General features: G+C 38.8%; 1 protein-coding gene across 1 annotated transcript in view; it reads left to right on the forward strand.

Annotated features, from left to right (window-relative positions):
- SPTBN5 (spectrin beta, non-erythrocytic 5) overlaps positions 1 to 13,168 on the forward strand; it is a 99,946-nt gene that overhangs the window by 27,818 nt on the left and 58,960 nt on the right. Inside the window, exons 25-31 of the mRNA XM_086462991.1 lie at positions 247 to 363; positions 949 to 1,112; positions 3,082 to 3,214; positions 4,049 to 4,194; positions 4,922 to 5,036; positions 7,692 to 7,802; positions 8,986 to 9,165. Coding sequence (XP_086319117.1) covers positions 247 to 363; positions 949 to 1,112; positions 3,082 to 3,214; positions 4,049 to 4,194; positions 4,922 to 5,036; positions 7,692 to 7,802; positions 8,986 to 9,165 — 966 coding nt within the window. The remainder of the gene's footprint in view (positions 1 to 246; positions 364 to 948; positions 1,113 to 3,081; positions 3,215 to 4,048; positions 4,195 to 4,921; positions 5,037 to 7,691; positions 7,803 to 8,985; positions 9,166 to 13,168) is intronic.

The following is a 13,168-nucleotide window of genomic DNA, read 5'->3' on the forward strand; positions in this document are numbered from 1 at the left end:
GAGCTTTGATGCCTGGAGAAGACCTTAGTTATCTTGCGCTGAAGTCTTCTGTCTGTGGCCTCCTTCACCTTCATATGATTCGACAGAATAGGAATAGTATTTATTTATTCTTTATTTGTTATTTAATAAAATACCACAGTAAATCTTACAGTGCACCCTCCATTTAGAATTTATTAGGTCAAAAAAATGACATGAGTATTTTGAAAGTTGAGGTAGAAACTAATTTGCTTTCTCTTTAACTTATAGTTTTTAATGAACACTTCAGACCTGGAGGCTTGGATAGCAGAAAAACATCCACTTGTGACAAGCAAAGACTATGGTAAGGATGAACATGGAACACTGAAACTCCTCAAGAAACATAAGGTATGTCTCTGTTAAATTCTGTATGCTGGCCTAATCTCCTGATCAGTCTGGGACTGTAAAATTTTCTGTCTCATTGGTACTTAAGTGTCCAGCCATCTACAAGATATTTTGCATTAAAGTGTGTCTACATGTGAATGGACTGATAAAAAGGAACAATGTAGCTTGCTAATATGGTTGGAAAAAATGTAGCTTTGGGGAAAAGAACAATGGTGAACATTCTCATTTTATTTTTCTGAGGCCAAGACTGATATGATCTGACATCTTCTTTTCAGTCTCAAGAGATGCATGCAGAAGCCTTATTTTGTTTTTCCCTAGAATCAAAAATACAGATAGAGTATTATTGCAGGAATACTTCTCTCTGGCTAATAATGCTTCAGGAATTTGTAATTGTCTTTATTCACCTAATTTGTTTGAATTTTGCTAGAAAATGATCTAAAATTGATCATGTCTTGGAAACATCACATGCTTCCAGAAAGTTTTTCTCCTCTTTTAATGTCTAAATAACTACATCATAGGTTAGAGCAAAAGTTCAAACAGTGGATATCTTGGACAACCGGCTTTCAATCCACTCTTTTTCTCTGCCAGGCACTAGAGCATGAGATTGCCATTTATGAAAATTTCCTGAAAGAACTGAGTGAAAGTGCTCAAACTCTTCCTCTTGTGGGCTCCATCCAGTATGTTGAGATTGATGCACCAAAGGAACAAGTTCATTCAAGACTCCAGGAGTTGCAGGAACTAGCAGAAGCAAGGTATAAACTAGATCTGCCCCTTGGATCCTAGGTTTGATTCAAAGCCCAGTAAAGTCAATAAAGGATATCTCCAGCTACCTCACTGGAATTTAGATCATGTCCATTATAGTGTTTTTTTTCAATTATATTTATGAAATTGCTTGTTTCTGTATTAGAAATCTGCACACCTGTGAGTTTTTCGTTATTGCTAAGCAAGAACTCTACATTTTGTTCAGGAAATCTTTCCACATATTAAGGACTTGAAGCCTCCAAATTTCCTCTTTACCCTTCATCAGAAGGCAGGGAAGAACTATTCACAAGGGTTTGTAACGATAGGATGAGGGGTAATGGTTTTAAGCTAGAAAAGGGTAAGTTTAGGTTGGACATTAGGAAAAAATTCATTAATATGGGGGTGCTGGATTACTGGAACAGGTTACACAGAGAGGTAGTGAAAGCCGCATCCCTGGAGACATTCAAGGTCAGGCTTGATGGGGCTCTGAGCAACCTGACCTAGTTAGAAATGTCCCTGCTTATTGTAGAGGGGTTGGACTACATGGCCTTTAGAGGTCCCTTCCAACCCAATACATTCTATGATTCTGTGATCATCCTCCTGTAAAGTGACTTGAGGTGCTGATTCTGACTTGCCTTTGTGGTATTTGGAATCTGCTATCAAAAGGAAAAAAATAGTTTTAAAATGTTACCTTAATGTTGCTTGATAATGGCTTCATTCATTACTTAGCAGAAAGGAGACAATTCCAGTTACACTTTTTGCTCAGTGGCTGTGCTAGTATACAAAGGGTTTTATTCTTGAATGAATCATTTACTTTTAATTTCATTTCCTTTCTGTTATTGTTACAGCAACATGTTTGTTTGTACACAGAGATTTAAAACACTTCTGGTTTCTTGTCAGCAAGGAACAAATGTCTGAACAGTTTAGGTTTTTCCTCCACAAAGATTTAACTTAGTAAAAGAATGGGGGCTCTGCAAGTAGAATAACAAATAAATGAGTCTGAATACTAGAATAATTAAGCCTAGAGGAAATGTTGATATTTTACCAGTTGTTTTTATTGCTGTTTACAATTTAAAAAGTAAAAGCATCAGTAGAAAATCCTGTGAATGAAAAGTTCAGAAAAAGAAATAGTCTAGAAATACTAAAAACACTTGTGCATATTGAACACAATGTTTTGTGTTCATTCATGCTTAATGTTAATCTGGGTCTCACGGTGCTTTATTTGCACTCTGGTTTGTACCTCTGATCACACATACACACACACACACAGATCTGCATTCTCCTTGGTGGGCTGGAATCTCTCAGCAGGCTACATCTCTTGTGATGAGCTTTTGTGATTCAAACAGGGAAGCCAGGTTCATGTTTCCTGGAATGTTTGCACAATGGCCAGGCAGTGTTAGCAGACAGCAAATTGGTATTTTGTTTATTGTGGAAGGCCTGTAACATGTCAGGCTGTATATAAGATACTCTAGACAATCATAAATATGCAGCAGGTTGCAGCAATTTTGCTGAACAGGCAATATAAACAGAAATGCATAAATGACTTTCATAGCACTTGCCTCCTTGGTTCACCATCCTCAGTTAGAAAGATTTCCTTCTCATTTTCATACATACTACAATTATCTTTAGAAAGACAGATCAGGATAGATCTCAAAAAAAAATGAAGCGTATTCTCATGAGAAAGGAAAAAAAAAAACAAAACCAAACAACCACAACAAAAAACTAAGAAAAACTCAAAACCAGGGAGAGAGCTCAGCTAGGCACAGTGCTTTTCTGGGAAACTCAGTCAGTGAGTCTGACCTGGCTAACAGCTGTCATCCTACAAATGTAATTTCTGATCTTGAGAAATAACATCATCCCTTTCATTAGAGGGAATGAGTCTTGATGGTGGGAACTTCTGGGGACTAATAGGAAGAAAGTTACTGACTGCCCTACTCTTATATTGGTCTAATTGTATTGTTTTTTCTCCTTTCCCAACAGAAGGAAGAAGCTGGATGAGACTCTTGTCTTGCATGAGTTTCTGCGAGAATATGAAGATCTGCAAGACTGGATCACTCGGCAGAAACAAACAGCCAGCTCTGAAGACTATGGAAATGATTATGAACATGTCTTAGTGAGTTTTTCGAGTAACACATTGAAAATCAACCAAACCGTATGTAGTGAGACTGTAAAAAGATTCTAAATTGTCCTTGAAAACTCACAAGACAGTGTAAGAAATAAGCATAAATAACTGGGAGACAAGAAGAGAAGAGGGTGAAGAGTGGGTAGGAAGGACTGACTCATTATGACAGGCAGGCATCATTGCTTAACACTTATGTTCTCTTACCATGGGGGCTGAGCTGCGTGAAAGTGTTTGCCAAAATATCTACACCTTCATGAAACAACTGCATGCTAAAATTTCTATGCCTTCAGAGAGCATTTCCTTTCTATTTTTAACAAACAGATATTTCAATGTGGTGTCCGTTAAGGATTTTTCTTGTCACAAATGCTGATGTATGGACATCTACAGCTATACCTCTTCACATGGCACAGAAACTAATCTAATGTCAGCCTGTTAGAAATCAATAGCCATTCAGAATCCTCATTTTTATACTTTATTTCAAAATATCTTGTGTCCTAAATCTTAAAATTGGACTACATTATTCAGTTATAGTACTGAATACACATTTGCATTCTTAAGTGAAAACATATAATTTAGTAATTGAAATTCATTGTACATTGAATGTTTGTTTCTATCCCTGGTAATAATGTTTCTGCCTCCCATCTGCATCACAAACCTCATCTTTTGCTAATAGTTTGTCTTTGGAGGTAAAATCCAGTCATTCTCTGCAGTTTCTCCATCTCCAAATATGATCAGCTTGTTACCTGTCTTTTGGCTGTGCAGGTATGTTTGGGAAAAGAGAGCACTCAAAATGCCTTTTTGTTATTGTTGTTTTTCCTTCAAAAGCAACTTTGTGCCAAATACGACACATTCCGACACCAGTTGGAAGCAGCTGGGAAAAGAGTTGTGGCTTGCCAGCAGCTGGCAGACAACTTGCTGAACTGTGGGCATTCTGAGTCCCGGGAAATTTGGCAGAAGCAGAAAGAGCTAAGGTAGGAGACTTGTGTTAGCTCTATAATGCTTTGTTCTTTCGATGCACTCTTGAGGAGGAGGAAGTAAGAAGGAATTAGAAAAGGATAAGGCATGTCCTCCCAATTCTTTAATTGCAAAATATGTGGTTTGGTCACTGATACAGACCTGCTGCCATGCCTCATTTGAACATAAACGACTATAATGCAGACATTGTCTGCTTGCTGATTTGGCTTCTTGTAAATTGCATCAGGGGTGCTTTACAAGTAAGGGATGAGTGACCTTCCTTTGCCCTTTGAAATAGGATCAGCTAACTGAAAGACTAGGAGTCAGTTGCTTCTTTATTGCTTCTGATTTTTGAGTTTGAATCCCGTGACTGCTCTGCAGGTTAATATTTCTGAGCTTCTTATGTCTGGCATCAGTCCAAACTGGCCCAAAAGAGAAGCATGAAGGAATAGTAGGGTCTGACTCAGTCCTCCAAGTCCTGCATGTAAAACCTGAAAAGCACACTGAAGAGGGACAACCTTATGCAGGACCATCTATTTAAGTGCCTGAGCAGACGGGAGGACATGGACAGGGTAGGGTAAGAGCCACGGTGCCCCTCAGAGAACAACTCCAACAGAATTTAATGGTTGGAATGAAAAACAAAGTAAGAGGAGGTCTTGTTTTCAGTCTTTTTTAAGATTGTTAATTTCCTTTACTCCCAGTTTGAATTTTTTACGTGGTTATTTTCCCCATCCTCCCCTGTAGGAACTCCTGGGAGGAGCTGTTGGAAATTACCAGATTACGAGGTGAGCGGCTGAGAGATGCCCAGGCGATTCACAAGTGTTACCAAGATCTGACAGATGCTCTGGCCCATATTGAGGTAAAAAATAATGGGAAAGTCTAATTTAATGAGAACTTCATTTCAGCTTAATTTGTGGAGTATTCTTATGATTCTCAGCATGTTTAGTGGTGACTTCTTGTCTTGGTTTGAAAGACAGGTGTCTGCTGAGGAAGGCAGGACCCTCCCTTGAAATGGAAAATGCAACCCCCTTCCCTCCAAATTATTATAATTTTGAAATTAACGGGCCTTCAGGCAAAGATATGGGGAATAGGAATGGCAATTCTTTACTAATATATATATATATATAACACAAGGCAGGAAAAAAAACCAACAACCCCCTGGTTTACACTGACAGAGTCAGAAATACAACCTGACACCCTGTTAGGGTGGCAGTAGCAGTCCGATAAGATGGTGACTGCAGTCCTCCTAAAGTGATGGATGTAGTTCTGTTGAAGCAGCGATCTTGTAAAGGGGTCTGGTCTTTCCTCCGAAGGTCCAGTGGTAGGTAGGTAGCTCTTGTCCTCTGGAACTCCAGTGGGGGGAAAACTCCTCTGGGAATTCAGTGGAAGAAGGCTGCTAGGGTGTTCAAGATCTCAGTTTTTATTTAGCATGAACTGCTTGGCTCCTTCCCCCCGGGCGGAGCATATCACAATGGGATGGGGAGTCGTGAGGCAGTTCCTTGATGGGCCATTAACAGGAGATAGTCCAGAGGGGGGAAGCAGGGAGCACCGCCCCACCTGGTCTCAACAGCTCCTGAAGATGGTAATAGAATACTTTTTTTTCCTTTTGGCACATTTTACACTGTAACCTAGGACACTTCTAAAGAAAATCCTAGTAAGAAATACTCAAAGTGTTAAAAAAAAAATCCTGGGTAATCCTTAGATGCCTGAGTGGTCACCTTATAAGATCATTGGTGAAACCAGATGCAGCTGGAGTTGCTCATCTGTGGGATAAACCGAGAAGACCAAGGCTTGAACTAGATTGTCTCACAGTGCAATGCATATAGCAATGTTGTTTGCAGTCATCAGGCCTGACTAAGAAACTGTTTACTGCCTGGTTCTTCTTTGTACACCATTGTAGCTTTATGTGCTGAAGAAAGAACTGTCTTGTGAAAAAGGCATTTGTCTGGATTACAGTGACCATTAGCCTGGAAAGTTGTCAGGCAATCATGTGACCTGATGCAAAAAGCTGGGCCGAAAATCTTTTCTTCTCATTTCAGTGCCTGGTACTGGGAATAATTTCAAACAGTCCCAGTGTGAAAACTGAGGGGAGAAGTCCCAATGAAAATCTTCAGGCTTCTGTTTTATCTGAGCATCCTGAAGAGCTTCACAGAGAAACCACATCCTTGCTGTAATGAGGTGTGCTCTCCCTAATGCAGATGTGTACAGGAGGCAGGGATCCAACAGAGCTTCCACTGTTTGCAAGGCAACAGGGCTTTGTTAGGTTACATGCAGTAGATTTTCTGCTTGTTTGTGCTGGCAGAGGCTGCCTTATTCAACTATGTTAGTCCTCTTTTCTTTCCCTGTTGTGAATGGAAAATCAAACATCAAAATATTTCACTGTATACCAGCTGGGATTTTCAAAACCTGGTGCATATTTAATTTCAATGACGAAGTAGTTTATTCTGTGCAGGGATAAGTGGTAGTTCAGAAATACTTCATAGACCAGCTGTTGGTTTATCCCCATGCTGAGTTTGGCCCAGGCAACCATTACACACTTCTTGCATTACATCTTGTTAATAAGCTTCACTACTGAGTGGGAGAGCAATTCAGTCAGCTTGCCCATCCCTCCTGTGTACCCTGGTCAGATGTCTACCAGGGAAAGTAATTTCTCATAGGAATGTACTACTAGAAGATCTTGGTTAAATCACCAACTCAAGTACCGTCATATCACAGGCAACTACAACATGCATCTCCTTTTACAGCACCTTACCAAGATGCATTGCTGGTACCTCAAACCAGCCTGTGAATCTGTTACAGAAATGGTCTTCTCCAATGTTTAGAAATGTTTTTCTAATTTTCACCTAAATTGACCTGGAGTAAGTTTCTAATAATTTTATTCTAGCAACAGTGTTGTCCTCCAGCTGAAATACCTGTTCTTTTTTCTTGCTGTGTTCTCAGTGTATGTCTGTGTAACAACTAAATCCCCTCAGAACCTTTGTGGAGCTAAATAAATGTATAAGTCTCCCTTTATATGATGTTTTTTCTGGTTTTCTCATCTTTACAGTAGTCTTTCTTTGCATATATGACATTTTTAACTCACCTTTCCTGAGCATGTGTAACTAAATTTTTAGATAAAGATTGATCACAGGTAGGCCACCTGTATCCCAAAGAATGACCTGAAACTGTTGGTTATTAATGCTACTTTAAGAATTCAATATATGTCACTGCAGTAGCTATTCAAGATTGATTCCCGAATTAAAGCCTGTAAAACATTCTCCTGTATTGTCTGATCAAGGAAAAACTTGAACCTTCATCTCTCACAGTCCATTTGGGTAGCTTAATCACTAAGATACTTACAGATGTCCTAGGACAGATTTTTCTGGCTTCCTTTTACCTGTCTTAGTTGAGTAACGCGGGATGTCCTTAACTGTGCAGTATGAGTTGCACTATGCAAAATGACTGAAATAGGCTTGTAGTGTGTTTTGCTGGGAAGTGGAAAGTAACAAAGCTTTCTCTGATTTCTTCCTTCTAGGAGAAGTCCAAAAGTATTCCAGATGATGTTGCTAAAGACACAAGAGGTGTTCAAACCCAGCTGCGGAACCACGTGTCCCTGGAGCATGAGCTTTCTGGGAATGAGCAGCAGGTAATGAAAGTAATTTGTCCTCTTTAATGTGTAGTCAAAATTCAAGCTTCCGAGACAATCATGGTAATAATTTGGTATTGTGATTCAAATTATTACAGGCTTATGTGAGAGCCTGGAAATCTCTAAGGATCTTCTTTAGTCTTCTGCTTTTTTTTAATACTTTTTTTTTAAAACATTCAAAGTTTGATGGCATGATAAAGTAGGTAATTTAAAACCTTACGAATAAGGAGCGTACTATAAAGAGTGCTGACTATTGAAATGATTCACAGAGATATTTTTGATTCCTGTTTGAAATGTATGATTATGCCAGGCTTTATGATCTGTTTACCACCTTCTTCAAAGTGTTCCAAGTGATTACAAGGAAAAATCCAGAATCTGTTCTATGTGCAGAGAAACTGAATATTTGTTGAACACAAAATGCATTGATTAACTATAGAAAATTACAGAAGGAAGGATGGGGCAGCAGTCTGGAATTTTCAAGAAGTTTAGAGGGGTAGGAATTGGACTGTGAGAAAGAAGGATTGGGCTCATTAAACAAACTTGTAAAAAGTTTCAGCTCATGAGAACAGCTGATTTTTAGAAAGCTTCCTTGTATGTAGGAGATTTGCTTAGCTTCAACTAGACCAATAAAACTAGTAAGAGTTTTCTCTTCATCCCTTTGTTTAGTAAATATAATGGTATAGTTAACATGGCGTGTGTTATATTGAGATTACTGAAATCATTATCCTGATATCACTTATCAGTGGCCTCATATCTTGGCCTTGTGGCAGATAACACTAGAATTGGTCCCACCAGCTGCTTGTTACTTTTAAAGGTAAAAGAGCATGAGGCATGCACGAATAGAATGTAGTCACAGTTAATCTATATTGTCACTGAGGAAAACAAGGTATGGTTAGCTAATATTTGTATTACTCATGTAATAAATGGGATAGTAAAAAGGAGAAACAAAATCTGCCTGCCTATTTGAAAAAATGCTGTTGTGATGAGCCCTAGTAAACACTGGGTGTCACTGTTATTCCATAAAACTGAAATTAGAGAAGCCTTTGTTTAGCGTGAGGAAAGTCAGGTCCGAAAATGTTGCTTGTAGTTCCATGTACAACTAGCACAGCCCTCATCATAACTGTTCTGATAATAGCTGGATCTCTGAATCGCTCATTCACTCTTCTTTCATCCTTCTATATAGCTGCAGGAGCTGATCCACTCTGCAGATCATGTGCTGACCCATTGCTCAAAGAAGCAGGTGGAAGACTTGAAAGCAAAGCAGCAGGCAATAGTGACCAACTGGAAGGCCTTGAAGTCTAAAGTGGAACTGCACAAGAAACTTCTGGAACAAGCATACAAGCTTTACCAGTTTCAGGCACATGTAAGCATTTCTGCCTTCTGTCTATTGGTACACAGGAAAGCTGCCTTCAGTGTGTGTGAATCACAGGTGTACTTCCAAGCTGCCAAGGCTGATGTAAAAGGCTGAAGGTGCCATCTGTGTTACTAATCAAGTGTTTAAGCGCTTGTAGCTATTTGAAAGACATTAGAGGATAAAGGTCTTCTACCTTCTGTAGGAAGGAAAGCTTGTATCCAACTCTGTAAGGGATAATTAATAGATGTCAGAAATGGTCATCACTTCGCAGGAGTAGCGGTAGTCTTTTCAAAGACTCTGCAATTCCCACTGAGTAAGAGTGACAAAATTAGATGTTAGATTCCCATATATAATGGCTAAAAGTTTGTTCTGTCTCTCAGGTTATGCAATAACCCTCAGTTAGCTTGCTTCATGGCATGTATCAAATACAACTCACTGGTCTTTGTAGTAACCTCTCAAGTTGCTTAAATACAGTGGCATTATGCATCAGCATAATATATTCTGCAATGCACAGTAGCTATGTCTCCGAAGAGCTCAGTAGGTCACTGAGCTATGATTTTGCCATGGAATACTTTGTGAATGTTGAATAGTCTCAGTGGAGGCACTTGAGCTACATCACTTCAAATTAGTAGATTATTGCTGCAAGTACTGCAGTAGCAGGTACTAAAGCAGCAAGGGTGCCCCCTTTTATCATGAAGGAAGCTGCTAATATAGATTTCTGGAATACCTTTACATTATTTGTATTCTTGAACTGTTCCAAGTGTAACTTCAGTGTCAATTAAAGATACCTCTGATAAAGTCATATTCTGTTTCCATGTTTGCTGGGAAGCAGAGAATATCCAGGGTATGCTCACCTGGAAAAAATCTTACCACCAGTTTGTCTTAAGGTTATAAGCTGGGATCAAGACCACAATAGTGTGAACATGATTCTTTTGTGTTCACAGGAGAGGCTTCTGCACATTGGGCTAATCGACTCGAAGTCTCTTAAAAGTGTTCAAACCAGCATTACCTGTCATATTTCATCCAAGAATATATTGTACAGTTAGAGATAAAGGATGCTTATGGCACTTCGTTTTTTCAGGGGTTTGGTTTGTTTGGTTTTTAATTGTTAAGAATCATCTTCTGCAGAACTCTTGATGGGGAAATAAAATTAGTTAGAATATGACTTAAGGAAAATTAGAGTGGCTATGCTGATGTAGGTGAAATGTTCATTTGTCCACTGTCCTTCTGACAGTATCTAGGAATGAAAGTAAGAACAAGGCAAACTTCTTCTAGTATGTATTCTTCTAACATATGTTAAATCCTTGAAGTCTTCACCCTGGGCGCATCTTCACAAGGAGATGGATCTTGACGGATTTCTCCATTAAAACATAGTCACTCAGATTTCACTTTGTGATTTGTTTCATAACTTACATCATAAATTTGGTTATTGACTTCAGATAGAAAATATCCTGTTGGTGGGGGTGCTTTTTCTTTTTTATTGCTGGAACCATAAAAAATAACTTTGACTTGAGTTTTGTCTGAAATCTGTGATGCATTCTCTGATCTGAATGGCAAATCTATAGCCCATATCTTACTCTGGTAGTGAGTCTTTTCATCTGCATTCATAAATTTACAAGCAATGAACACTTTAAAATATATAAATCTGTCAGTGCTTAATACAGGACTACACAGTCATTAAGGCACTTTCTTAACATCATTAAACAAAGTGACGAAGCCAGGTGACTGTATTCTCAGTGACATGGCTAGGTAGGATTATGCCTTAGGCATCAGCCTCTCTCTTTGATGTGTCTGCTGGCAAGAAGTATTCATGATCCTCTCAATGTTCTCTTCCTTTCCTGACAATAATTCCTGAAGAAGTGAAGAGCTGGTTCTGCAAATTCGATAAGCTCGTCTTTCTGCCCAGATGGGACAAGGCAGGCTATACATCCATGTCTAATGACTGTAAGAATCTCAGGAGCTCTAGGGGTGGTTAGAGCAGCTTTGCTGCAGAACTTCCCCCCAGAGTGCTGAGCACAAAGAGGCAACTTTGGTCCCTTTCCTCTTTCAGCCATACCAAGAGGTCCACAAGCTTAATATTAGCCATGGCTGTTCAGTGTACCTTTTTCATTAGCATTGTTCATATGCAGTCCATGGGGCTTTTTCAGTATGAAATGGTACACAGATTAAGAAACAAAAACAAATCAGTCTTTCCCTGAAATAAGAATTCTGCACAACCATCTAGTGCGTTTCCTTGCATCCCATCAAGTACGATTTTAGTCTGATTAAACAGCAGAGCTGGCCCTAACTGACAACACACAGTAACAGCAGAGGGCTTGAAATCTTCCAAGAAACTCTGTCAAGAAAGAGGAATTTAGACATGACTCAAAATTATTTTTGAATGATCTGAGGTTCTTGTTCTGAAGTTTGTGCTAGGATCTGCATGGTCTCAGTCAGGCTCTGCTTAGGAGTTTCCTGCAGGCTGATGCCTAGCCAGTTAAATGTTGCTGGCAGTGGCAGTCCAATAACCTCTTATTGGCTCTTGATGTGTTTCATTGCATTAAGTATCCTGAGATTTATGGATTTTTTCCTAATGCTTAGCTTAAAATCTCAGGCACTCTTAGATATTTGTAGAGCCAAGTGCAATGTCAGTGTCTACAGTGACATCCAGCTGTGTGTGAATTAGTTCTGCAAATCAAAATGATACCAACACATGTGCACTACATGGACCCCTTTAAAAGTATCACGGTCCTTCTAAAGAGTCATTTAGTGCCTGTGTTCACTGGCTTTAAGAAAAGAGTATCTTGTCTTTAAAGCCTAAACTCTGAGGACCCAAATTGGCCAATTTCTATTTTGTGCTTTTCTGAAAATATTTTTTTCTGGCTGGACGGTTCACAAGACAGCTTTGAGCTGTGAAAAATTTTGGTGATAAGGGCAAAAATCCATGGGTAGAATGGAACAGGCAAGAGGCTATTTCCATTACACAGTTTCCTTCAGTGGAAAAGCCAGCAACTATTCACAAGAGAAAATTTTAATTCTCTGCAGTAAAAGAGCATTGTTCTTCGGCAATCACTTAAAATACACTTAAAAACTAAAAGATCATTTACCACCTCAGAATTGAATTGACTAATCCAAATACCATTAAACTGTAGCGAAACTTACTTAATCATCCTATATAATCCCCAGTACAGTCCCTTGCAGTCCTAATTTTTACCAACTGACACATAAGAGCAAAACACCTATTACAGATTCAGATGAGATGCCTAAAGTGGGCTGGTGCAGAATCAAATGCAGAAAAGGACGTACAGGAAAAGTAAAATTATTTTTACTTGCAAAAGGTTCTGCAATCACAGTCAAAAAATAATTCTCATTAGAATTTTCTTGCTCACAATTGCCTCAGCTGAATGCTTCAGACATTTTAAGATATTACAAATATATTATCAGTTCATCAGATTTTTAAAGTAAACTAGCATTACTTTCTTGTTCCTTCCAGAACTGTGTTTCTGTGACAATTGCAGCCATACAATTCCACATATCAAGAGCTGAATCTGCATACTTGATATGCGTAAGCAATTTTTTCTGACCTGTGATTTGCCTTTTTTCCACCTCTATTAGAGTGAGCGCATTTGTTTTTCACCTGAAAATTCTCACTCTCGTTTTAGAATATGTGTACAACTTAAGTTTCAAATAGACTTGTGTTAGTCAAATCTAAGTCTCAGAAAAGTAAAGTGATATTGTTTTATTATCTGTGAAGGAATAACACCAGAAAACAACGAAGGAATGATGGACTAAAGGGCAATAAATGCTCTCATATTGTCATTGATGTGATATGACACAGTTTGGTTATGATTATGATATTGCAAAACATGTATGATTTAACACAGTATGTAGAAATTCTTGCAGTCATGTTACTCACCCGTGCTAAAATACACAGAAGTACTCCAAGCCCTAATGAAATACTGTCTTTCTTACCTGTGATTTTACTACCAGTTATTCACTTAAAGTTCAACAGTCAGCCTATGATTTTCCTGGC

This window comes from Leptosomus discolor, chromosome 3, assembly GCF_034619465.1.
Source record: "Leptosomus discolor isolate bLepDis1 chromosome 3, bLepDis1.hap2, whole genome shotgun sequence".
Classification (NCBI taxonomy): Eukaryota; Metazoa; Chordata; class Aves; order Leptosomiformes; family Leptosomidae; genus Leptosomus; species Leptosomus discolor.